This window comes from Eulemur rufifrons, chromosome 15, assembly GCF_041146395.1.
Source record: "Eulemur rufifrons isolate Redbay chromosome 15, OSU_ERuf_1, whole genome shotgun sequence".
Lineage (NCBI taxonomy): Eukaryota > Metazoa > Chordata > Mammalia > Primates > Lemuridae > Eulemur > Eulemur rufifrons.
This window is the reverse complement of record NC_090997.1, coordinates 70,435,864-70,463,844: the sequence shown is the minus strand read 5'-3', so window position 1 is coordinate 70,463,844 and position 27,981 is coordinate 70,435,864. Positions and strand designations below refer to the sequence as shown.

Below are 27,981 nucleotides of genomic sequence, written 5' to 3'. Positions count from 1 at the left end.
CTGTGCCACCCTGTCCCTTTCTGAGGACAATGATCTGTTCTCATGTTTCATAGTATGGATCCCATAGCACTCAGTTCATTCAAACTTACATATTTATAGGATATTCAAATTACCCTGGCAACAATGAAAAAAGCAGGTGCCAGTTATTGACTTTTATTTGTTTTAATTTTAGAAAGTAAATGAAGCAAAGAGAACTCAGCAAGAATATTATGAAATGGAGCTAAAAAACCTGCAAAATAGATTGGAAGAGGAGGTGACTCAATTAAACGAGGCACATTCTAAGACTTTGGAAGAATTAGCTTGGAAGCACCATATGGCAATTGAGGCTGTCCACAGTAATGCAATTAGGGATAAGAAAAAACTGCAAATGGTAAGCAAAACTTCAGTTCATCATCGCCCTGTAAATTGATGGGATTTCTGTAATGGTCCAGCAAGACCTTTATTGGAAAGTAATGATTTGCTTAGTTTTGTTGGATGCTGTCTTGTGATTATTCTTTAAATCACGGTTCAGAGTAACATATTAATACATACATGAAAGTTCTTGATATGGGATGTAGTTTATTGAATTGACATGAGGCATTGCTACTTTGTGTAAGCCATCATAGAAACGCTTTTTCTTTTTTCTGACAAAAATGTCATTCAGGAAAAAACCACTCTTTTTGATCTTGTGCTGTCTCTTAATGAGACAACCAAATAGATATGCTCCTTAGGAAACCTCAACTAGTTGAAGGACATATTCTCTTATAGATATGGCTTCCTTCTCTGTGAAAATGATTTATGTTTTTTTTTTTGTTTTGTTTCTTTCCCAATTAAGTAATCTTCTTGCTAATAGTAATACATGACAGACAGAAATGCATAGTAGAAAAAGCAAAGTATCTGACAGACTTTGGCCTTACCCTGAGCTCTTTGCTTACCAGCTCTGCATTCCCTTGGGCCCCCAAAGCTATGCCTCAGGCTCCTCACCTGACAGAAAATGCGACCTATCTTAAAATGTTACTGCAAGGATTAAGTGAGATAAAGTGTTGAGTACCCAGATACATTCTAGCATACGGTGATAAATCTTAGTTAGTGATTCTTAGCCTCGTGCCAGACACTACAGTAATGTTTTACATTTTTTTTTTTTTTTAATTTAATCCTATGACCCTGCTGTTGGTTTGGTTGCTATGCCCATTTTACTGAAGAGGGGATGGGCTCGGCACACACAACTAGTAAGTCAGGCAGGCCTTGGACGCAGGTCTCAGATCTGCCAAACCCCAGGCATTTAAATACTATCATTTAGGCATTTATTAATGATCTTACAGTTTACAAGGAACTTTCTTATACATTCCGTAATACTTATGACTTGGAGATTGGAATCATTTATTATATAGATGGTAAAGTAGGTTTAATAAATCTAAATTATTTACTCGGAGCCACGAACCAAGTAAGTAGAAAAGATAGGATGTGAATTGATAGCCACCTCAATGTCCCTTCCATTTGTGACATGACTAGTTGGAAAAAATATTTTAAGACTTAAACTTAATCAAAAATTCAAATAAAATTTTCTGTTAGGATGTTATTTCTTTCTAAACTTTTATGTTTATGTAGCCAGATACAAAAATTAATGACACATTATTTCTCAAGATTCTGACTGTGGTTTTCTCTGTGCCTGCTCGCTATTCCAGGACCAGTTTGTATGGTTTTAATTATGCGGTGCATGTATCAAGTGTTCAAGGTTTTATAGTAAAGTATTTAGTGGTAACTGCTGCTTCTGTAATCTCTTTCCAAGCTATCTTTTGTTATTATTTTTCATTTCTACATCTCTTTTTCATCTTAGCCTTCATATTGGAATAAATTCCATGTATCCTGCCTTTAGTCTTTCTTTATTCCTCTATATTAAGTTCTAAGTACTGGAATCAAGACATCTTTTATCAATATTGTTTTTTACCTCATTACTTTACTCCTCATCATCCCTTTACCTAATTAAATTTCAATTTTCTAGCCACCTAACCTGCCTTAAACCATTTACATTTCTTAAAATCTTTATTTAAAACATGATTGCTATAAGACAGATGGCATGAAATTTCCTGTACATAAACATAATCAAAACCTCTATCGCAACCTTATTTGTACCTTTCTCTTTTATCACAGTAACTTATATATCACTTGCTGCTTAATCATCTTCTTCTTCTTCTTTTTTTTTTTTTTTAAAGATAAGTCTCACTTTGTTGCCCTGAGTAGAGTGCCATGGCATCAGCCTAGCTCACAGCAACCTCAAATTCCTGGGCTCAAGCGATCCTCCTGCCTCAGCCTCCCGAGTACCTCCATGCCTGGCTAATTTTTCTATTTTTAGTAGAGACAGGGTCTTGCTCTTGCTCTGGCTGGTCTCGAATTCCTGATCTCAAGAGATCCTCCTGCCTCAGTCTCCCAGAGTGCTAAGATTATGTGCATGAGCCACCTCACCTGGCCTCAGTCCTCTCTTTCTTGTGTATGTAGCGCACATCTGAGCCTAAGCTAAAACCAGTCTTCTTCCAGAATAGTCTTTCTCCAATGTCAAATTATCTCTTAGGGAACATTTAGCTAAAGATGACTTCTCTGTGCCTTACTATTTACTTATCAAAAAGAAGTATAGCACTTTGGGAGGTCGAGATGGGAGGATCACTTGAGGTCAGGAGTTTGATATCAACCTGAGCAACATAGTGAGACCCTCTCTCTACAAAAAGTAGAAAACTTAGCCAGGCATGGTGGTACGTGCCTGTAGTCCCAGCTACTTGGGAAACTGAGGCAGGAGGATCGCTTAAGCCCAGGAGTTTGAGGTTGCAGTGAGCTATGATGATGCCACTGCATTGTAGCCCAGGTAACAAAGCAAGACCCTGTCTTTAAAAAACAAAACAAAACAGAATTACATTGTGCATCATAACTCTAGTTCACCCACTCTATCTGAGAATGAATGTAAGAGAACCCATGATGCAGAAAAGACTTAACATAGCTGGCTTGAGACTACTGTCCTTAGAATGGCAAGTTGGCCCTTGGCTGGTATCTGGGAACTTGGATTTTGGGAGGATTCCCACCATTCCCTGATAAGAATGGCTCATTGTACCTAAACCGTGTATGCAAATGATGTGGTTTATGCCAAACACCTGCTTTCCTTCTGGGAGTCTGGGATTTGATATGTCACAGGAGAGAGGTACCTATGTGACCACAGCCCAATAAAAAAGCTGGGCACTGAGTCTCTCATGAGCTTCCCTGGTAGACAGCATTAGAGTCACTGTTAGCTCTGATTGTTATTAATTAAAGGTAAGACCAATTTGTAGAGCAAAGTATCAAAATACGAAACAGAATAGTCTTTTCCTTGGAGTCTTCAAAGTATATAGTATTTGCAATATTGTAAATTTTTAAAATTTCCTTTTTCTAAGGAATTGGAGGAACAACATAAAAAGGAGAAACTAAACCTGGAAGAAGATAAAAATCATCTTCAGCAAGAGCTAGAAAACCTGAAGAAAGTACTAGAAGATAAGTTGAATACAGCCAATCAAGAGGCAAGAATTCTTTAGGCCTATCACCTATGTTATATATATTAACAATATTAGTGACTTATTCTGGTGACATTGTATAGGTAGGTGAGCCTCAGTGAAGGTAACATCTGGAGTAAAAATAATCAAAAAACTTTATGCTGAATTTTTCATAATTTTGGTTATGTCCCATTAGGTAAAAACTTACTGTCAAAAACATTAAAGCAAGGTGCTTTTGTGGGGAGAATCAAAACAGGGGAGCATCACTATATGGGAAAGAAAACAAAAGAGGTTTCTCTGCCCTTTTACAAAATGTTAACTTAGTATTCTCTATACTGTGTCTCTTTCTACAATTTCAATAGAATTGTAGGATGGTAGCTAGAGTCAGTAGGCTTAATCTGAGTACTAGTACACAGCACTGCTCTTTTAAAACTATATGTGAATGGAAGAGGAGAGCAAAGTGAAGTTTCAACCTCAAATCAAAAAAGTTCCACATGGGCTAAGGATTAAAATGTAATACAAAATCATAAATGTGAATATAAATAAAATATGAAAACACAAGTGACAAACCTTAGGACAAAGAAGGCCTTTTGAACTTGATACCCATATCATGAATTAAAAACAGAATATTTATACAGTTAAACCTGAAACTTCTGTATATCAAAACATATAAAAAGCAAAATTAAAAGAGGAAAAATTGGGATGGATGGAATGAATAGTTGACAGATTGTATGACTGACAAAGAATTCGTGTCTTTAACACCTTAAGAGTGTTTACAAAGCAATAAGAAAAATACAGATACCCAATTTGTTTTTACAGACTGAAGAAGAACATGAAAAAACAATTTGTTTTTTGTAATTTAAGAACTGGAAATGAAATCAATGAGATGCCATTCCATTACCAAATAGAGTGAGACCATGTAGCGTTGATGAGGGTAAAGAAATAAGCACTGAGAAGCTGCTGGTGGGAATATAAAATTGTATAATTTTCCATGAAAGAGATTTAGCAGCACATATGAAAGCCTTAAAGATGGTCCTTTGACTCGGCAGTTTCATTTCTGTGTATTTAACCTTAGCAGATAATTATGGATTATTGACAAAAATCAGCACTGTTTATGGAAGAAAGTTAGAAGCAACATAAATTTTCACAGAACTCTGTCGAGAAGAAAGGGAGTCTTTTCTAACTCACACAGAAGCATCATTTTGTGCTCTGGGGCTACTTCCATGCCGAGAGGGATTGCTTTTCTCCTGTTCAGAGGTGCCATATGGCCTAGCAGCTGCCCTGGTATAAGACAAGGTCAAGAAAGTGAGGGCATCGAGGGTCTTTTTAGAAGTTAAAGACCTACATATTGAGATGTTAAAGAGATTTCATTTCTTCTTAATTGCTAGTAGGTATATATGAACTTTTTCGGTAATTGACTCATTCATTTGTTTAATAAATATTGAATGGCTGTTAGATACCAAAGCACTATGTTGGGCATTGTGGTTTCAGCAGTAAGTTAGATGTGGTCTCTACTACCGTGGAGAGACAGATAGGAAACAAGTAGTTACCAGTCTGATGTATACTGCAAAAGGGTAGTAAGTGATTAACAGGGTCTTGCCAGAATCATAAACTGAAGAAAGCTTATGTAAAGTCCCTGAAGTGTGAGAAATTTCTAGGTATTGTAGGAATGCCAGTATAATTGGAGTATGATAGCAACTATAATAATTAATATTTATTTAGCACTTTCTATATCCAGCATTGTTTTATAAAGTCTCTTCTTTATACTGTTCTCTCCTTTAATCCTTACAACAACGCTGTGCAGTAGATATTAGTTATTGAGTCACAGAAAAGTTACATAACTTGCCCACGACACATAGTAAATAGGTAAAGCCAGCATTCCAGTCCAGGTGGTGTGATTTCAGAACTCAAATCTTAACTGTAGTGCTATTCTTCCTTTCAGTGAGTGTAAGGCCAAGAAGGGGGGTTGCCAGTCTGAGGCCAGAGATTTAGGGGCTATGCCATGGAGGCCCTGTAAGCCACATGAAAGATTTTAAATGTTATCCTAGGGGCAGTTGGGAAGCAGTTGGAAGATGTTAAGTGCAAAAAATGTAGATGCTTGCTTGGGGGACGAGGCTTATACACATGTCCATACTGGTAATTTATGAAAAATACACTCTGGTGTTGCAAGGAGAATGGATCAGAGAAGAGCAAAGGTAGATAGATAGATATTCCAGGAAGGAGGTTTGTACTTACTATATTCCCTCAGTGTGCACATTAATAAGAGGAACCTGACTACTGATCTCTATTGCAAATGACAAAAATCCCAACTCACACTAGACTGAGGAAAAAAGGAAATTTATTGACTCATGTGACTAAAGGATAATGTTAGCATTAGGCATGACTAAAGTCAGAACTGAAATTGGTGAGCTCAGTTTGTCTTTTTCTCTTAAGTTGGATTTGTTCTCTTTGTGTTTATTTTATGCTTCAGTCATACGTTCCCTCAGGTAGATGTGCAGCTGGCAAAAAAACATTTTCCAGGTACCTTTAAAGTCCTGAGATCACTGTGAATAGATAAGCTTAAACCATGTGCCTGCCCTGAACCAATGCCCATGACCAACAGAATGAGGCGGCCTTATCGGTTTATGCTTTGATCAAGCACTTCATCCTAGAGTTTGAGTTGAATCCTTACTAAGACCACCCAATAGAGATTCTCAAAAATGCCAAAAGGAGATTTTGATATTGAGAGACAACAGATGTTTTCCACACGTATTGATTTTTGTTATATTTTAGAAAACAAACTTTAGTCAGTCATGTTCATCATTTATTATTTGCTTTTTGTATTTTATTACATTTAATTTTGCAGAATTTTAAGCTTTTTGCTTATTTAGATATTCATTATCTCTAGATTCTTAGTTTTTTCAATAGACCCTCTCTTTTAATTCTTTATGTAGTAACTAGAATACTGTTCTTTGTAAATTATTTTATGTATTGCATTTGTATGCATAACTATTACTCATTTGAAAGTTTTCTGGATTGTGGAAGAATAGTCTTCTCCATATTGATAAATTTGATTGTTCTTTCCTTACTGATTGTTACCTAATGTTTATATGTTGCTTTCTATAAGCAACATATACATTTTCCTATACATTCTTAAATTTAATTGTTATAGTAACTCCATGAGGTGTGGGTGTTATGACTGCTATTTTATATTAGCGGAACATGGACTTGAAACTGGATTTTCTGCTAAGTCAATACTCTCTCAACTCTTAAAGCTGCTTTCTTTACAATAATTTATCACTGTAATACACATTTATGGAAGGCCAGATCAATATAAAAAGTACAGAAGATACAAGTAAGTGATACAGAATAGAGAAAAGGGACATATATTTTAAACATTATAAGTGAATACTATATAAAGGTATGCCAGTAAGTTTTAAAAATTAGGAGAAAAGATGTCTTTGTATGAAAATTTAAGTTTTTAAAATGACTCAAAGTAGTTGAACTACCTGACCAAATCAATTATCACCATGAAAGAAAATAGTCAAACATGTATCTAGAGAGATACTAGGCCCAGAAGATTTAATGGATAAATTTTACCAAAATTTCAAGAAACAGGTAATTCTTTTGCCATGAAAATATTTCAGAGCACAGAAAAAATGGGAAACTCTTCAAAATCATTTTATGAGGTTAGCATCCCTTTAGAGACACTAACAAGATAAAATGCTACCACCACCAGTATTGTTCAGCATATACATGTATCAGCATACACCTGCTCAGAAACAGGACAGGAAGCCTGTGCACCTGGGAAGGGAACTGTGGGTCAGAGAGGGGTTAAAGGAGAATTTTCACCATTTTATTTTTGATGTCTGCATTTACAAGGAGGAAATTCAGATATTATTCTTAAATTATCAATTTTAATTTTTATAGAATTTTCATAGGCCTAGCTATTTTGTAAGAACAGAGTTTTTACTTCATAGCATTTTCCTAAATAATTTAAATTATTTTATTTATGGATTTTAGGTCTCATAATTTTAGGGTAGGGATTTGCTTAATCACCAAATTATGTATTAGCTTCTAACTTGATGAGTATAAATTCAACTCTTAAAGAATTCATGAGACAAATTTTGTGTGGAAACAGAAATCATAGCTTATTCTAGTTTATGATACATTTGCCAGCTTATCAATATTGACCTAAATTTATCACCTTTGTAAATAGCAGGAGATATGGACGTAAATGAAATACAAGTGATTCAATTTCAAAGAACGGCTTTAAAAATATTTTTATCTAATTTTTTTTCAAACTTTGATATAATCTTTATCTTGATTTAATTCTTTCTTTTAGGTGTCTTATTATATGATAGAACCAGGAATTCTCTTTGTTAAACCAGTAGCTTGAGAGGTATATCCATTTCTTTACGTGGTTGTCACAAAAAAGGAAAATCTTAAATATGAAAGTCTTTTCAAAAAAATCTTTTATTTGAGTCCTTCTTTGAAATTCATCAAGAAATGGTCCAGTCAGTAAAATTACAACTAAAGAAAAAACTTTAAGAAGAAATAGTAAGAGTGTTTTGCAAGTCTATTACAATAAGGTATATTAAAAGCACTTGATTTACTTGCAGATTGGCCGCCTCCAAGATCTGGTAAGGAAAAGTGAACAAGGTCTTGGCTCTGCAGAAGGACTTATTGTGAGTCTTCAGGACTCCCAAGAAAGGCTTCAGAATGAGCTTGACTTGACTAAAGGCAGGCTAAAGGAGACCAAGGATGCTCTACTAAATGTGGAGGTAATTTCATAATTCTACTGTAATCTAAATATCAGCAAAATAAAAGCATAATTTAGCCACTTAGCTTAAAGCTATTTAAATATTACATTATATATAATTAGTATATTAGTTCCTAGAGCTACTATAATAAAATACTATAGACTACTCAAAAACAACAGAAATTTATTCTTTCATAGTTCTGAAGGCTAGAAGTCCAAAATCAAGGTGTTGGCAGGGCCATGCTCCTTCTTAAACCTCTAAGGGAGGATCCTTCCTTGCCTTTTCCAGCTTTTGGGAGCCCTAGGCATTCCTTGTCATTGGGCAGCACAATTTCAATCTCTGCTGTCTGCACATCATCCACCATCTTGAAGGACACCAGTCGTATTGGGTCAGGGGCTCACCCTACTCCAGTTTGACATCATCTTCACTAAATACATTTGTACTGACCCTATTTCCAAATATGGTAACATTCTGAGGTACTGGGGGGGGGCAGTTAGCACTTCAACATGTCTTTTAGGAGATTCAGTTTAACCCATATCAATTACAGTGTGCAATTCTTTTACTGGTAAGAGTTGGAACTTTCACACGTAGCAACTAGGTACTTCTCTGTGATCTACCTACAAATTTCAGAAACACTCTGCCTTTTCCCTTCCATTCATTCTTACGAAGCACAGCGAAGATTTAGACAGCCTTAGACACTAGAGAAAAGAATCCATAAAACTGAGGGGATAGCAGCCAGGGAGTTTTTCTCAAACTTTTCCTTCAAAGAGGTGATTTAGAGTATAGGCTCTGAGTTAGTTGGTTGTATGTGAATTCTGGATCTAACACGTAGTGTGAAACTTTGAGCAAAGCCTCGGTTTCCTCATCTGCACAATGAAGGAGGGGTGGGGGATAACAATACACTTCACACTGTTATTGTAATAATTAAATGAGATAAGCCATTTACATCACAGTGGTTAACAAAATAGTGAGCATTCAATAAATGTTGCCTTTTATTAATATTTCAAATTTTATTTTTAAGCTTAGCATTGGTGACACTTCAAAAGCATGTAAACAAGAAGACTTTAGTGGATGTACCTTGTATATGTAATTTTATTCATGTCTTATCTAAAATATAATTATATTCTATGTACATTGAATACTTATTACATTCTATTTTTAAATTCAGTGACAAAATGTATTATTTCATTTTCATTGAATCGTCTTTTCCTTCTATTTACCTTTCTCCAATGCCTATGTGATGTGACAATGTTAATATAAAACACAGTGTTGGATAGTGGTGAAATCTGGGAAAATAGAAAAAAATACATAAGTATAAAACAAGTAATAGGTTGGAATTTAGAGATAGTCTAATACACAACTTGATATATTTAATTTACATGATTGCCATGTATATTGATTCTGACCTTGATGGTAATGTTCTGTGGCGTAAAGCTAAGCTGGAGGACCAGACCTTATGAAGAGGGTTTTTTTCCATTGCCAAATATAAAAGGTGGATGACATTTTAAGGTAGCAAAAATGTATTTAAAAATAAATAGTTGAAATATTTCTAACAAATGTTAGTTGAATATAGGTTGTATTTATATGGTATCAGGGAGCTCCTATGTCTCTTGGCCTTGGTGTATCCCCAGTTCCTGGCTCTAGTGTATTTTGTCCTGGTTACATTTTCCTCTGACTGTCTTGGCACTGAGAATTGAGCTTATGGATTCAGTTTCATTTCTTTTGGGTCCTTTTTCATATTTACATTGTTCTTCTATCAAATAGTAGAAAATAAAAATGTTAAGCAAAATCCTATCAGCTGTTCATTTTCTGTCTGCTTGACAGTTTTAATTGAGAAAATATAAGTGCTACATCATGATTTATCACAACTTTGTGTAGGCTGCTTAAGAGCAAGTGTTCTCCCGTACCTCTTTTCCTCAAACCCCACCACAATAATGTCTAATAAAGTGCTTTGCATTGAGTAAAAGAAATACTTTTTAAGTAATCTACTTCATTTAATGTTACCTTCGTTGGGAAAAAACAAAAGTTACTAGAGGCAGAGCACTGAGTGAAGGGAACAGCCGACTAGGATGACTGCATTTAGTTTTCAACGCTTATTGCTTCAACACTGGCTTGCGTCTTTCCCGTTCATCTGGATACACCCCTCAAAACTGCTGCACCCCGTGCTCTTGGCAGGGAGTGATCCAGAAAGGGTCATTGTGCTCACAGGAGAATGGATTATCATCTGTTCCTCTTCTGCCTTGTACCCCAAGAGCCAACTGCACTGCTGGCAGGGGCCAGTGGCTGCTAGTGTTGTCTAAACAGGTCACCGCCAGCCCTAGGCTCCAGGGTACCACCTGATTCATACTAGTCTGCAGGGATTTTGTATGTATCGGATCACATTACCATAGCACTGAACATGTGGACCGCTCGTTTGAAGTTACATAATAGTAGGCTAAATACTACATAATTATTTTAATCATGCCATGGGGTAGTACAACTATAATACTTAAGTTTTGAATAAATAGCATACTTTTGAATATGATAATGAGTGAATTTGAATAACATCTATATAATGTATAAATATGTGAAAGTAATTGGATAATCAGTCCATTGTTAGATACTTATGATATGGAAGGCTTAATTAAGATGATTAATGCTGACTTTAAAGTATTTAAATACTTTTTTATATTATAAGCCTGAATAAAATACAGTCCAGGCAATGAGATTTAAAATATAAAATGTTTTATATATTTTTTTGTCATAGATAGCATTACCAATTATTATGCTAGAAGAATTTAAAAGTTATAATACAAGCACTCTACTTACTTGAAATAACCAGCAGTGTCTTTGCTTTTTAAGACTAGTCTTCATTGAAAAGTTTTTATTCTTCAGGGTGAGCTCGAACAAGAAAGGCAACAGCATGAAGAAACACTTGCAACCATGAAAGAAGAAGAGAAGCTCAGAGTGGACAAAATGGCCCATGACTTAGAAATCAAGTGGACTGAAAATCTTAGGTATGCTTTTTACTCTGTTATGTAATCTCATCAATACAGATAGGCAAGAACATTTTTCTCTTGTATGGCTCATGTTGTCACATTATTAAAGACATAGTAGCAGTATTTTAAATGCAGTTTTTCCATGATTAGATGCAGAGAAATTGGAATTCTTTTTTTTTCCTGGTTTCATTTACTTGAATATAAAATAGGCAGAGAACTAACCTGAAGTCAGAAGACTTATTTGTTCTAGTACCTATTCTGCCATTAATAAATTGGTATATCAGTGATCTTGTGTAAGTTACCAATTTACCTTATAGTTCTTAACTATAAAATAATCTACTTTTACTCAGAGTCACAGACTTTTGTAGAGGATTGAGTGCTTAGGAAAACTGTGAACGACTATACTACAGTTACTGAGAGGAATAATTCTCTTTATGAAGTAAATGCGTTTATTTTATTTTAGACAAGAGTGTTCTAAACTTCGTGAAGAGTTAAGGCTTCAACATGAAGAGGATAAGAAGTCAGCGATGTCTCAACTTTTGCAATTAAAAGAGCGAGAGAAAAATGCAGCTAGAGATTCCTGGCAGAAGAAAGTAGAAGATCTCTTAAACCAGGTAATTTGTCATGTGTACATTATGAAGATGTATTTTCCTTGACATTCTCTATGTAAGGAAGTATTGTAAAACATTCTATGTTAATTCATGGTATTTTGTTATTTTTCATAGGAAAACTTAAGATTTTAAAAATATATAAAATCAGGGAGACTATCATAAACTTAGGAAACATTGTGCTAAATTATTGTTATATATGCAGTCCTAAATACTGAAGAAGAATTTATAACTTTATAGTTTAATATTTGAACTGAACATGTTCACAATATTAAATGAGAAAGTTGGCTATTTTTTGAAAGTATAAAATCTTTTTTCAAGCCATTAGATACCATTTGGGCAACAGAAGGTAAAATTTGTTAAATGTATCCTGATTACCTAAAACCACTTACCAAAAATGAGCAGTTTACTTCTTTCTCACCAGTGGGATATTGCCTTTTATGCTTCAAAATGCTTTGATAAAGTCCCTTGGAGAGAGTATTATGTAAACAAAAGGTGATAATATTACTAAATCTATCTTTTTATGTCATGCTCACCTATTTCCAGAACATTTATAACTATAATGAAAAGAATTTGCACATTTTTATTCATTTACACAACTTCTAAATTTATGAATTCTTAGAATTCTCCTGCAAAGCCAATAATTAAATAGGACTGACTGTGAGTCACCGGTTGATAAGCAAGTGCAGAACTTGGACAAGCAGCAGCTTTGTAATTTAGCGCTAGAAATCCACTCTTATCTTTCTATTTGTGAGCATGATGAATTTCAAAATAAACAAGATAGGCTTTTCGTAAGATGATTTGTATGTGTAGGTACATATATGCAGTGTCTTTCAAAAGCCAGATGCAGTGTAGTTTCAGCTACTCTAGAGGCTGACGTGGGAGGATCATTTGAGCCCAGGTGTTCACATCTAGCCTGGGCAACATAGTAAGATGACCTGGCTCAAAAATAAATAAATAAATAAAAATAATACTAATAATACTTGGGGCTGGGACCTGCCAATTTATGTCTGGTATTTCATAATAAGTTATAATGTTAGTCTGAAAAGGGACAATACATATGTATGTGTGCACACGTGTGCACACACACACACAAGAGTTTTTATGAATCATTTGAAGCCTTTGAAACACAGACAAAAATAAGAACAAGGAGGGTAGTAGCTCATGCCTATAATCCCAGCCCTTTGGGTGGCCATGGTAGGAGGATCACTTGAGGCTAGGAGTTGGAGACCAGCCTGGTAAACATAGTGAGACCCCATTCCTATAAAATATTTAAAAAATTAGCCATACTTGGTGGCGCAAGGAAACAGCTCTTACTAGAAGTTGGATACCATGTTTGCATACACTTATTTTATATTTCTACCTAGGTACTGAGAAGGACAGATTTTAATCTCTCATATTAGAATTTCAGATTTCATCCTTGCTTCTCTGATTTTTCTTTTCTTTTCCTTTGGATGCCTATTCAACAATGTTCATTCCTGAGCGGACTCAATGCTTTGCATCTTGTGGTTCTGTGTATCATAAAATAATTTATTACGTATTAGTTCCAGTTTTTGCCAGCTCTACAGAGAGATTTTTTAATCAGTTTTCAAAGATTAAATATAAATATCAAGATAACCAGGAATTAATTGGCTCCGAAGATAAAACTATTCTGTGATGCTCCATGCTATCAAGCCATTTCCAAGACTGTAATGTCTTCCTTTTTTCCCACTTCTAAAATGAATAGGGTATACACATTACCGTAGATAAACTAACAAATAACTGTTGTACTCCAGGATTTCACTGAGAATGCAAGAGAAACCATAAAAGAACAAATCATGTGATTTGATGGACTACTTTGGGAAAGGAGAAGAAAATGTTAAAGGTGACTTGGGCTTTGAGCAGGATAGTGAAAAGGAGACCATCATCCGAGACAAGGGGGTAGAATGAGCTACTCGTTTGGGGTGAGGTAGGGAGCAGTGGGGAGTCAAGAGGGTAAGCTTTGTTTTAGATATATTGATTTTGTAAGCATAGATGGTATTTCAGAATTTTTCACAGTCAGTAAGAAAGAACAATGACTAGTGTAAGAAATAGAGCATTAAAATAAGTGCTCGTGATCAAGAGCAATTGGAAGGCCAATTTCATTAAGGTTTATTGCAGACTGCTTTCTGATTTCTACAGTGCTGTCTAGTATGGTGGCTACTACCCACATATGGTTGCTGAGCACTTGAAAGCTTTGTCCAAATTGAGATATAAGTGTAAAATATACACTGGCTTTCAAAACCTTGGTACAAAAAAAAAGAATATGGAATGTCTCACTACCAGTTTTTATATAATTACATGTTGAAATAATAATGTTTTAGAAATACTGGCTTAAATATATGACTAATGTAAATTTATCTCTTTTTTTTTTTTTTGCTGTTTTTAAAAGTGGTTACTAAAAAAATTTTAAATTACACACATGGCTCTTGTTTGTGCCTTTCAATTATATTTCAATTATACAGCACTGGTCTAGACTATCTAGATCGGGAAACTTGGGTAAATTTGGCATTAGATCTCAATACTCTTTCTGCCACTCCTTCTCTTAACTTTAAATTAAGTTTTATGTTAGCAAGGAAAGTATTCTCTCTCTTTTAGAAATTGTATTTCTGTCCATAGGAAAAAAATCATATTTTCATCAGTTTTTATGTACCTTTTCTTAAGTCCTTGCCTTTTTAAATGAGTAACAGCACTACCTTTTAATGGAAGAATAGATGGAAGTAGATTCTGAGGAAGAGAGAATAGCAAGAGCCCTGGAATAATCATCTCTTTCCAGGATAGCCAGAGACCTTGACAGATGCCTGAGCCCTGACAGCAGGGAGGCTGGCTGGCCCTCACTGCTCTGACTCCTCTCCCTAGACATCAAGAGAGCTGGAAACTATGTAAAACAAACATCGGGTCCATCCTGAGCCCTGGGAAAGAGATGGCTGGAGTAAGGGAAGTCAAAGGAGAAAGAAGCAGAAAGAGTGAAGAGAAATAGCATATGGAGAAAAGCCAGTTAGAAAAGAGAGTGGGAATAGCTGGCATTACCTGGTTTTGCTTTCTCAGAAAATGTGGAATGGAATTAAAAACTAGCAAAAGCCAACCAAAATTCATCATTCCTCGTTCTTCCTACTTCAGTTCCTGGATTCAAAGTTAATTTGTGATATTTTCTTTAGTAAATATGGAAGTTTGTCTTTAATTTCTCTTTAGTCAAAAAAATTAATGACATTATTACTTCAGGTACATTATGTCCTCTTTTATCAGCCTCATGTGGTTAGTATTCCTCCTCTTGAGATTTTTTCCCTCCTCTTGAGTTTTTTTCTTCTAAGATAAACAGTACTAAATTGTTTTCTGAATTAGTCTAGAAGTATTTCATTATTAATTAATATTTAATTTTCTTTTTCCTACCCAAATCTCCCTTTCAAGTTCATCCAGTTCTTAAATTGGCACCTTTAGGAGACGAGAGTGACGAGATGGAGCTATACCTAGCTTTAAAAGAGAAGAAGTATTTGAAATACTGGGCAGTTACTAGCGAGTACTGGGCAAGTCTTGTTCTGCAGAACACTGTAGTGACACCTGCAATGACATGCAGAAGAGCTTGCATATAGTTGGTGACTTCAGAGGTGCTAAGGCCCAGGACACACTTGAAAAATACTTATGAACATTTAGATAGCATTATAGTAACAATTCAACTCAATCTGTTTCTGTTTCACATAATAAGATACTAAAAAGAATTAAAATATTTGGGATCTGAAAGGGTTCAGTGGTCATGTGATTGTAAAGTTATTTAAGACTGAGTCTTCAAGAAAAGTGTTAAGAATAACCTAACACATTAGCTTGTTTCCACCTTAATTTCATTCATATGCATGAAATTCATATTATGTTATTATTTTAGTTTAAATATCGAACAATGGTTTGTGACTTATTTTTTTGCATTGAGAGACTTATTAAAGCTGTGAATCCCACTTCTAAATCTTAGATTTGTTGGTTGCTTTCTTCTAGTAGTATAGTTAAATGAACATTAGAAAAAGATTTTACACAGTTTGCTTTAAGAAATTATAGTATCATATATTAAATGTTGAATTTGGAATTTTTTTAAGCTTTAACATATTTTACTTGAATTGCAGTGTAAGACTAATATTGATATTGTTTCAAGGAAGTTAGAAATTTAAGAAATGATACATCTTTCATCAGTAATGAGAATTTTATTCTATTGTGTGAGATTTTTTATTCAAACTGGAATTGGAACTCGAGCAATAACCATTATGAAAACTTGTGGGTATATGCATATGGCATGTCGTCTACACATCAAGCATTAGTAGTGCTTTTTATTAAGCCCTATGACAATGTACACCTTTGATTACACGATAGTGTGGTGATTCTGATATAATTAGTTTTCTGGGTGTTTCCTGTTTCCCACTGCCAACATTCAGTATGGCTTCAGAGGCTCCTTGTGATAGCCCTGGAGCTTTCTTAAGTGGCTCTAGTCTTGGCCCACGTTACTTCCATGTTTATTTAAAAAAAATTTCTAGGTGTTGAAATCAGAGTTTAAGGAATTACTTTTTTATCTACTTTGATACATTTATCCATTTATACAATCAAAATTGAGTGCCTCTGGAGCCACGCCTTGTGCCAGACTAGCAATGGGGTCAGAGTGATCTTTGCCTTCCTGGTGCTTGCAGTCTAGGTAGGAAAGCAGGTATTAGATTACAACTGTGGTAAACAATCATGTGTAACAGGGAGACCTAACATAGTCCAGGAACTTGGGGAAGGCTTCTCTGACTGTGGGATTCCTCACCTGAGATTTGAAAGGGAAGGAACCAGGCCAAGAGAAGGAGAACAGCACTCTGAGCAGCGAGGGCAGGAGCGGTGCATGCAAAGGCCTCAGGCAGCTGTTACCTGGAGAGAAGAGAGTTGGGCATCTGGGAGGTTGGCAGGTCAGACCATGGTGGGACTTGTTTGCATTGTTAGGGATTTGGAATTTTATACAAGGAGCAATGAGGACCTATTGAAGGGCTTTAATCAGAAGTATGAAATATTCTGTGATTTGTGATTCCAAATATTGTGATTCCAAAACCCTGGCTGCAATATGGAAAATAGATTAGGGTAGAACAAGATAGGTGCCAGTCAGAGAACATTGCTGCCCTCTTGGCAGCCTTTCTGTGCTGAGATTTATATTTTCTGGACAAATGTTTGATATATTTAGTATACTCATTAGTTCATTTCCCTGAGAGGATACATTTCTAAATCTTAGAATCTTTGACTTTTGTCAACAGGATTTCTCTATGAGATATATGTGTATATATATATATATATATATATTTTCTTCCTCTAAATAACTTATTTCTTTTTAGTTTTCCAGAATTCTCTTTACTGCTTCTGTTATTGTTGAGGAGGGGAGAAGTAAGGTAGAGAGTAGCAAAAACTAAAAAGTTCTTAGCATTCATTGAGTCTTTGAATAAACGTTTATTGACCATTTACTCCATGCCAGGCACCAAGTTAGGCACTTTGGATGCAAAATATGAATAAGACAGATTCTCTGTCCTCTAAATGCTTACAATTTGGTGGGTTTCAATATTTATATAATACCATGTTTGCAAATTGCAAACATGTAACACCTTGTCCTGTTTTCTAAATGAATAAACTGAGCTTTAGAATAATGAGATAACTCCTAAGAACATTGTTTTTTTATGTACAAAGTGCTAAATTTCTAAGTGCAGCAACTTTTTTTAGTTTTTGATTTTTCTCCTCATTTGTCTGAAAGTCTGATTTTATTCCTCTTTCAAGAACAGAAATGGAACACATTCAGTAAGCCTTCTAGGTAGAAGTCTCTGAGTGCTCTCCGTCAGTTGAAGAGGAGCTTTTAAGGCCCTTTTCACTCATCTCAAAAATTAACAAGAAGTTTAAGGTGCTTTAAAACAAGTTGACTATTATATAGGGCATCAGTTTTTGTTAACATGGATCTTGCTCATATACAATGCTTTCCAAATAATATTTTTGCATACATATTTTTAGTTTGTCTAGTATTCCTTCAAGCAGACATCTATGGTGGCTTAGCTTGAGCTGCTGTAACAGAATACCACAGACTGGGTGGCTTATAAACAACGGGAATTTATTTCTCCTGTTTCTGGAGGCTGGGAAGTCCAAGGTCAAAATGCCAGAAGATTTGATGTCTGGTGAGGGTCTGCCTCGTGGTTCATAGATAGCTGTCTTCTCACTGTATTCTCACGTGGCAGAAGGGCTAAGGGAGTTCTCTGGGGTCTCTTTTATAAGGGCTTCACCCTCTGACATAATCACCTATCAAAGGCCCCATTTCCTAATACCATCATATTCAGGGTTAGGAGTTCAACATATGAATTTTGAGGGGGGCCCTAACATTCATTCTATAGCATTCCACCCGAGGGCCTCCCCAAGTTTATGTCTTCCTCACATGTAGAATATTAATACATTTATTACAATTCCAAAAGTCTTACCTTGTTCCAGCTTCAACTCTAAAGTCTAAAATCCGAAATCTCATCTAAATATCATCTAAATCAGATATGGATGAGACTCAGGCAAATGGCTCTCCAGCTGCAAACCTGTGAAGCCAAACAAGTTTTGTGCTTCCAAAGTACAGTGTCAGCACATGCATAGGATCGACATTTCCATTCCAAAAGGGAGAAATGGAAAAGAAGGAAGGGGTGACAGATCCCACATAAGTTCCAAGTACAAAGCAAACTTCAGGAGATTTTAAGGCTTGAGAATAATCCTTTTGGCTCAATGCTGTGCTCTCCAGGCCCACTGGGGCAGAGGTCCTACCTTCCAGAATCACTGGGGAAGCATCCCACCTTGTGGAACCACTAGATTGGCAGTTCTGCCCCTGCAGCTTCACCAGGTAGGGGTTGGATCCACAAGGCTCCAGGTAGTCCTGCCTGCACAGCTTTGGGTGGCCACTTGCCCACAGTGGCCTTCTGGGCTGTGGAAAGTGAGGCAATGGTCCCCCAGTTTGAAACTGAGTAGGCAGCCCTGACAATCTCTGAATCATCTTAAGGATCATTCTTCCCATGTCTTAAAGAACAGTGCCTGGCTTCTGTTGAGATAGCTGATTAGGCCCCTCGTTCACTCCCATACCAATCGCCTTATTAGACAGATGCTTGGCCACACCGTTATTCTCTTCTGAACATACTTTTTTATTTTTTGCAATATAGATAGACTACGAATTTTCCAAATTTTTAAGTTCTAATTCCTTTTTGCTTAACACTTCCTCTTTAAGTCTTTTCTATCCTCTTGCATTTTACTATAGGCAGTCAGTAGGAGCCAAGCCACACCTTCAGTACTTTGCTTAGAAATCACTTCAGCTAAACACCAATTTTATTGTTTACAAGCTCTACCTTCCATAAAACGCTAGTACACAAACATAATTCAGCCAGGTTCTTTGCCACTTTATTTATAGCAAGGGTCACCTTTCTTCCAATTTCCATTAACATGTTTCTCATTTCCATCTGAGACCTTATCACAGCGGCCTTCACCACCTATATCTATTTCTACCAACATTCTTTTCAGGATTACTTAGGTGTTCTCTAAGAAGATTGAGGCTTTCTCCACACCTGCATTCTTTCTGAGCTCTCACCAGAATTGCCTTTAAGGGTCAGTTCACGGCACTGTAGGCATTTTCTAGCATGTACCTCAGAACTCCTCCAGCTTCTGTCCATTACCTAGCTCCAAGCAGCTTCCATATTTTTAGATCTTTGTTACAGCAGCACCCCCACCTGGTATCCATTTCCTGTCCCAGCTTGGGCTGCAATAACAATACCATAAACTAGTTTGCTTATAAATAACAGAAATTATTTCTCACAGTTCTGGAGGCTTAGAAGTCCCAGATCAAGGTGACAGCAGACCGGGTGTCTGGAGAAGGCCTGCTTCTTGGTGCACAGACAGCCATCTTCTTTCCGTGTCCTCACACGGTGGAAGGACTGAGGTGGCTCTCTGGGATCTCTCTATCAGGGTACTAATCCCATTCACGAGGACCCTGTCCTCGTGAACTAATCACTTGCCAAACGTCCATTTCCTAATAGCACCGCATTGGGGGTTAGGATTTCAACATATGAATTTGGGGTAGGAGGACACAACAAAATTCAGTCCATAGCACTGGGTTCTCAACCAGTTTTGTGGTTTAAATACCATCTATATGTCAGTGACTTCCAAAGTTAAATCTCCAGGCATAACCTCTTCCCCCGAGTTTACATCCACTTGGATGGCTGATAGGCAACTCAAACTTGGCATGTCTGACTCAGAAGTGTTGATTTTTACCCCGAGTCCCCATCCCAGATCTTCACTTTTTGGCACTGCTTGTTGCTCAGAGCAGAAGCTATAGTCCATGATCTCTCTTTCCTTTATCTCTTGTGTAATCTGTTAATCCTGTTTACCTCCAAAATACATCCCAACTCTATCCACTTTCATCTTCCCTAGTAAACTCTAGTCCAAGCCACTATTACAATAGTCTCTCTCCTGTCTATCCTCCCTGATTTCACTTTTCTCACAGCAAAGTGATTTCTTTTCTTTCTTTTTTTTTTTTTTTTTGGAGACAGGGTTTCGCTCTGTCACCTGGACTAGAGTGCAGTGGTGTGATCATAGTTTACTACAACCTCAAACTCTTGAGCTCAAGCCATACTCCTGCCTCAGCTTCCTGAGCTGCTGGGACTACAGGCACACGCCACCACACCCAGCTACTTTTAAAAAATTTTTTATAGAGATGCGGTCTCACTATGTTGCCCAGACTGGTCTTGGACTCCTGGCCTCAAGCAATCCTCCCATCTCCGCCTCCCAAAGTGCTAGGATTACAGGCAGGAGCCACCAAGCTCAGCCACAAAGTGATCTTTTATAATGTAAATGAGATCATGCCATTCTCCTGCTTAAAATTCTCTCAGGGTCCCCCTTGAATCCAGGCTCTTCTGACTCCTTCATTATCCTACAAGACCTTAAGCCAAGACCCCTGCTTGATATCTCCCATCTCATTTCAGCCAGCTGTCTGTCCCCTCACCAGCACGTCCCCACACACACCACTGGCTCTCAGCTCTCTTCCACCTCAGGGCCTTAGTGCAAGCCCGTCTGTTTGCCTGGTACACTCTTCCCCAAGGTCGTCTCCTGACTGGCTTCTGCATTGGCCCCCAGTTTCCATGTTACTTCTTCCCAAAGATCTTTCCTTACTATCAACCCAGTATCACCTCCAGTCATTCCCTATCGCAGCAACTTTTTAAAAAATCATAATACTTATTAATTTTTGTAAAAATTTTATTTTTATGTGTTTGTTTTAATATCTTATTCAACTCTGCATCTCACTCTGCCCTTATGATATTTTCTGGAATATAGTAGTACTCTAATGAGCATTTGTAAATGAAAAAATAAATCTTCATTTCTGTGTTAACCAATAATAGTATTTCCCCCAGCAGTATTAGTTGTGCCTTCGCTGATTGCCATAGTTGTGTCTGTGACGTAAGCTCACAGATTAGGGACCATACCTTTTTTTCCCCCTTTTTCTTTTCTTTTTTTCTGATGTGTACTATGTAGTTAGAAGGGACCATACCTTTTGGTTTACATATTTCCATGACCTGCAACTATTTGTGAACAGAGATAGTGACCACATGAATTTAGATTCCAAATGTTCAAATATACATCTGGCATATAAAGCTTAAAATCTAGACAGGGAAGGGATTACCTCGTATGCCATTCTGATTTGGCATATGGTTGTAATTTATCAATTAATTCAGGAATCTTAACATATTTTTATCTGATGATAACTTCAGGAGTGAAAAATAAAATCTACTTCATAAGTAAATGACATACATTTTAGATTAGCTTCTGGTACTAGGACATCAGTTCTAAGAAATACGAAATATACAAATACTGCAACTAAAAATCCCTCAGAGTTCCTTAAGTTTTGTGAAGCCTGAAAAAATTAAGTCTCTTATTATTATATAAAGAATACAATAAGTATAAAGGAAAAAGTAAAAAAATAAAATTAATATAACTAGCTATGTGAGAAAGTTTAGATTGAGAAGTTATAAAATAATCAAATAGAAAGTCTCTTTGTCTCATTTTTTCAACTCTAGTAAACTATGTCGTGAAATATATTAGTATAAGTTATTAGTAAAAAATTGTTTTCCAAATTAAAACTATCTTTAGTTCATGCTACTCCAAGGAATAATCACATTATGCAAAAAAACCCAAAAGATAATTATATTCAGTCTGAAAATTTGATTAGTATCTAGAATAAAAACCATTTAAAAATAACTTTTCTATTTAAATTAGTAATATAAATCAGGGGTCCCCAACCTATGGTGAGTTGTATAATTATTTCATTATATATTACAATATAATGATAATAGAAATAAAGTGCACAATAAATGTAATGTGCTTGAATCATCCTAAAACTATCCTCTCCCTCCCTGATCCATGGAAAAATTGTCTTCCGTGAAAATGGGCCCTGGTGCCAAAAAAGTTGGGAACCACTGATATAAATTAAATATACTATTTTGTATTTTTGGAAGGTAAAAAGTGAGGTGATTGAAAATGAGATCACAGTTTTATTTTCCTCCATATTTAGGGGGAGGGAGGGTATAGATTTCTCTCTCCAATGGTTTATCACTTAAAATTTCAATGAATTTCTGAAAAATGACAGAGATCATAGATAATTTTGCCAAATATATCCTAGAAAATAGGACTAAAAAGATATAAAGTCATCTCTTCTTCCTTTCCCCCAGTACAAAACCAGGTTATTATTAAATCTTTACATTTTCAATAATTATCTCATATTTATTTCTGGCCCCCAAATTATGTAGTCAGTTAAGTTAGTGTTGTGGTTCTCATCTGCTTATTTGTCTAAAGAGAAATCCTCCATGAACCTAAAGCAAACTGGGTGTAAAGCTTCGTAGATTTCTGGGAGGAATTTAGAATAGTAATATCCCCTCTAGGTTCTTCAGTAACCATTCTCTTTTAAACTGAAGTCTGATGTATATGTTCTAGCCTTTAGTATTTTGCATAGGTAAGTCTGACAGCCCACAAACATACCAGACATCGTTTTAAGGGACTACAGATAATTTAGACTGTGTGTCTTAAATTTCTTTTTGTTTAATTTCTTTCTCAGAACTGTTTTCAACTTATTTTTTCTTGAGCACATTATAATTAATGTTCTGTGTTTTACTCTCCCTTCTTATCTCTCTTTCTTTCACTTAGTTGATTTCTGAATGTTTCCCTTTATTCCTGTGATCTTTTCTTCATAGCGGCATTCTCTCGGTGAAGCTTTGCATAAATCTATCAACAATGTAAGTGAGCGGCACTTACAATTTGTACACAAGGGCATGTTGCACTTTTCATTTTGCATACTCGACATCACTGCTTTAAAGCTTTAACTTATATATAAAAGATACAGTTTGGCATTCAATAAGACATACTTTGTTTATGGGTAATAATAGCTTGTAACTTTCAGCTATTCATTTGTGTATGTGTGTACATCTACCACATTGTATTAAAAAGCATATAATAAGCCAATCAATATTTTATATCTCAAACATAAAATTCATTGTTTTCACAGTTTCTTTGAAAGATAGAGTAATATTTTTGGAAAAACTATTAAATATTGACTATCATAAAAGAAATAAATGTAAAAATGTATTTTTGTTAAACTAGTTTTTTGAAAAAGTAGTATTAATAAGCTTCTTTATTTAAAAGCATCAGATTGTTATGAAGTTTCATGAGATTTAGAATATTTTACACGTTCATGTTATAATTACTAACAGATGAAAAGAAAAATAGAGTAACCCCTTTCCTAAGAATTGGCAAAGCTATTATGTACACTCGAGTATGCAGAAATTAAGCTTCAAAATAATATTCCATTTGCCACTCAAAATTTTTTTTACGTATGAAGAGAAAAAATGAAATTTATTTTCACACCAAACCCATATTCAACTTGTCCTTTAAAATAAGGTAACAGAATTGAACATCTTTGAATGTTTTTCTTGATGTCCTAGGACAGGAGTCCGTAAACTTTTTCTAGAAAGAGCCAGACAGTAAATGCTTTTGGCTTTGTGGGCTACACAGTTTCTATGGCAAGTACTCTACTATGCTGGTATAGTGTGAGCATACTCATAGACAATATGTAAATGATGGGTGTGACTGTCTTGCAATAGAACTTAATTTGCAAAAACAAACTGTAGTTTGCCAACCCCTGCCCTAGAGAAATCAAAGTTTTTAGTCTAGAGATGTTCTGTGGAATTCTGATACTTACTAGAAACTGTTTCCTCATATATCCTTAATTTGTTTCTACTACCTAAAAAAAATTTTACCTGCCTTTCCTAGTCAGCTTTTCTTTCTACTAGGAAAAAAATAAATTAGAAATCTACAAATACATTTAGCAGCATTTAAAAAATCTATTTAAACATATGCAACAAACATTTATCACAGTGTTGGTAAAAATAAGGCTACATTTAAAAATTCTTTTTAGTAGTCATATAGAACATAGTAAGAATTTTGGCATAATAGCTATATCAATCCAGATGTTTTGACATATGTGCTAATTGGGATAGAAATAAGAACCCAAAATATGATTATTTTCAAAATTAACTAAATTGTATTTCAGAATATTTGTGACAGCATAGTCACTTTTTCCTTAATAGTTATAAATGGAAAGGTATCCGTTAAATAAAAACCATGTTATTGAAATTAAGTCTATTGGCGACTGGAAATAGGAATGCCTTGATTCATCTCTTACAAAAAACAGGGGGGGTTGGTAACACCATGAAATCCCCATTTAATTAATTCTCTTTTGTAACATCATAGTCCTTACAGATCCCCTTTTCACTCTGTCATCGTCCACAACAGTGTGACCTTGTCAGAGTGCTGTGCTCAGCAGGGTGAGCACCTACCCAGCTCCCCCGCAGCTTTTATCCCCACCTTCCATGTAAAAGCTTAATGCTTAGCAAAGTTCTTCTCTTTACACCTTGTCTTCTAGTAAACGTGATTGTTGATTCATCTCTCCTTTATAGATGCTTTCTAGTTAGTTTTCGTTAAGAATAAGAGAATAATTGGGAACATATGCCACAAATATCTTAAGGACATTAAGAAGCATCATTGGGGGTGGGGGGAGGGGATGGGTGCATACCTACATGATGAGTGTGATGTGCACTGTCTGGGGAATGGACACGCTTGAAGCTCAGACTCGGGGGGATGGGGGGCATGGGCAATATATATAACCTGAACTTTTGTACCCCCATAATAAGCTGAAATTAAAAATAAATAAATAAATTTGTCAAAAAAAAGCATCATTAATCAATAAACTGAGTTTATAAGTCTTTTTAGAAAATACCAAAAAATTATGAACAATTCAGAATCTATAATTCATAATTTTACAATATAAATTTACTTTTCTTGACTAGACTCTTCAGTAATAGCAAATTAGTGGTTAAAAAGGGAAAAAAATCATAGAATTAAAATTTTTGAGCACCTCCAAACATTTTACATAAGTTATTGACATATTAATTATTCTTACTATTCTCTACCAAACCTAGGTTAGCAATTTTTAATGTTGCTTTATGTACTTGAAAGTATTGGACTTAATGCCTTAGAATTAGATTGTTGTGCCTTTCTTGTCCCAGCCATAATTCATCTGTTGGTGCTAGCAGAGGGGCCCACCTTCTACGGATTTCCGGTCAATCCCTGAACAAACTCAAGAGTTCAGCTAACTGGGAAGAAAGGAAAGGGGAGGAAGGGCTGTTGGAGAAATGAGGAACAGTTCCTGCCATGGGGTGTCCATGTAGTCATTCAAAGAATGGGGCATATTTAAATATCATGTATACTCTATGAATACTACCTTGAAGGAGAAAAAAACTACAAAAACACAAACCTACTGGCCTCCCTGATGGGAAAGTTATTAAACATCGTTAAATAAATTCCTTGGCATACTTATCTTGGAGAAAGCTACATCGCATTGGCGTGTGAATACCACCCCATCAATACCTGTAGGTCAGGACACCTCACAGTTTCACATTTGAAGGGTGTTTATTTCTCAGTGTGATACATATATTATGGAATGTCTGTCCCCATCAGCTGCCCCAGGGATCACTGTTTTAGCTACTATGGACATAAAGCACTGATGTTTTGGGGTGTGCCCTGTGGCCTCTAGCTTTTGTGTATAAGACATGGCTAATATTGTTGTCAGATCATGGCAGATATATTATCTACATTTGATAAAAATTAACCATTTACACATGATATAGCTTAAAAAGCAAAAGAGTTAATTATATCAAGAGAGGCGTAAGTTATTACAGTCTGCAGACACACATACCAAAATATTAACACTGGTTAGCCTTAGGGATTGGGATTTGGCAAGGAAAGAGAATGAAAGAGACTTTCCTTTTTATTTTATATACTCCTATCTTTTTTAAATTTCCCCAGTGAATACTTTTTACTTTGGTAACTAGGAATAAAAATATGTTGGGCAGCCTGGGCCCAATTCTAGACCTACTAAATCAGAATCTCAAGTGATCAGGGCCTAGGCAACTGTCTCTATTAAAGTCTGCAGAGGCCAGGTGCGGTGGCTCATGCCTATAATCCCAGCACTTTAGGGGGCTGAGGTGGGAGAGGATCACTTGAAGCCAAGAGTTGGAAACCAGCCTGGGCAACGTAGTGAGACCCTGTCTCTAAGAAAACCAAAGTCTACAGAGATGATTCTGATATACAGCCAGGTTTGAGAACCACAGATTACTATCTCAAGACATGCTTTGAGGACAAATTATTTTATGCTTTTTATATTCTTTCATTTCTGTAACAAGACTGATGTCTTTTGGGGAAAAACGACACCAACATTGCATCAAAAACCAAGGGTTGTAGGTAAGATGTACGTAATTAATGACATGTCTCATGCTGATATCCTGTCATACCCGGTACCTCCGATTTAATGTTTCAGGGGTGTCTTCAGCAGCACCATGTGAAGATACAGAATCCGTATATTTTTAATTTTACTTTTTTCTTTTTGAAATTTTTATAAAACTTTATTTTTAAAAAGGTAGCAAAACTTCATTTTCAAAAAGACAATGATATTTTAAATGGTAGAGATCAGAAGGTAGCAAAATTACTACCAGTACAGTTTGGCTTTTAAAATTGTTTGTAAAATATCTAGTACCTATTAATCAGTAGAATATATTATATAATTCATAGCTAAATTGCTATGGTAAGAATTTTAAAAATATAGATCAGATTTTTTCTGAAATAAGGATTTTCCTTGGTTTATTTAAAAATAAGAAAATAAAAAACATTAAAAATTTTAAAATTGTAACGTGTAGAAACTAATACCACATACTATATAATTTGAATATAATATATAATTTAAAACAGCTATTCATTTATTCAACACATGCCTTTCTAGATATTCTAGGATTCTGTAACAAAAGTATTGACCAAGGTTGCCCAAACCTTTTAATGCAGAGTTCATTTTTGTTCTCTTTTGTTTTAAATTAATGAAGTTTTACATTAATATGTATTTCCATAAAGTATATTAAGCTCAGCTGTTTTAATTATAGCTATAAAACATTAGTTCATTTTACGTTGCTTTGCTCATTATTTGTCTTTTAAAGTGCTGTGTAATTTTCATGCTGAATAAAGGCTGATTATTTATTGCAATTCTACAAATTTATTTACAAAAAGAACAAAATAAATTTTGATGCTGCATTGCATGATTAAGGCTTTCTGCATATAATTTATGTTACTGTCTTGAGCATGAATCTGGAGATGTTAGATAGCCTTAATATTATTTTGGTATGCTTTCAAAGTTAATAATACAAAACATCTAAGTATTTTGAACATTAAAATGCATGATAATATCTTTCTGCATATAGTTTGTATTGTTTTCTTGAGTGTAGATACAAAGATTAATCATACATCCTAAGATGAAATGTACTATTTTGGAGTTCTTTCAAGGTAAAGTATATTATAATGTAAAATATTTAAGTATATTTTATTTAAGCTGGATAAATTTAAAACTGTTCATAGATTTTAAATGTATAAATATTATATAACTGTGGTACTTCATTCATTCATTCATTCATTTTAAATGTTATATTTCTTCATAAGTTTCATTCTTAACTAGCTCACGTGTGAGTCAAATTTTAGTCCAGTTAACACATGGGAAATC

The 27,981-nt window shown here is 35.4% G+C and overlaps 1 protein-coding gene across 3 annotated transcripts in view; it reads left to right on the top strand.

Moving 5' to 3' along the window:
- Positions 1-27,981, top strand: part of FAM184A (family with sequence similarity 184 member A) — a 101,481-nt gene that overhangs the window by 49,073 nt on the left and 24,427 nt on the right. For all 3 annotated transcript variants that reach the window (XM_069488099.1, XM_069488101.1, XM_069488100.1), the window contains 5 exons: positions 173-370; positions 3,396-3,518; positions 8,093-8,254; positions 11,108-11,229; positions 11,675-11,825. In XM_069488099.1, coding sequence (XP_069344200.1) covers positions 173-370; positions 3,396-3,518; positions 8,093-8,254; positions 11,108-11,229; positions 11,675-11,825 — 756 coding nt within the window. The remainder of the gene's footprint in view (positions 1-172; positions 371-3,395; positions 3,519-8,092; positions 8,255-11,107; positions 11,230-11,674; positions 11,826-27,981) is intronic.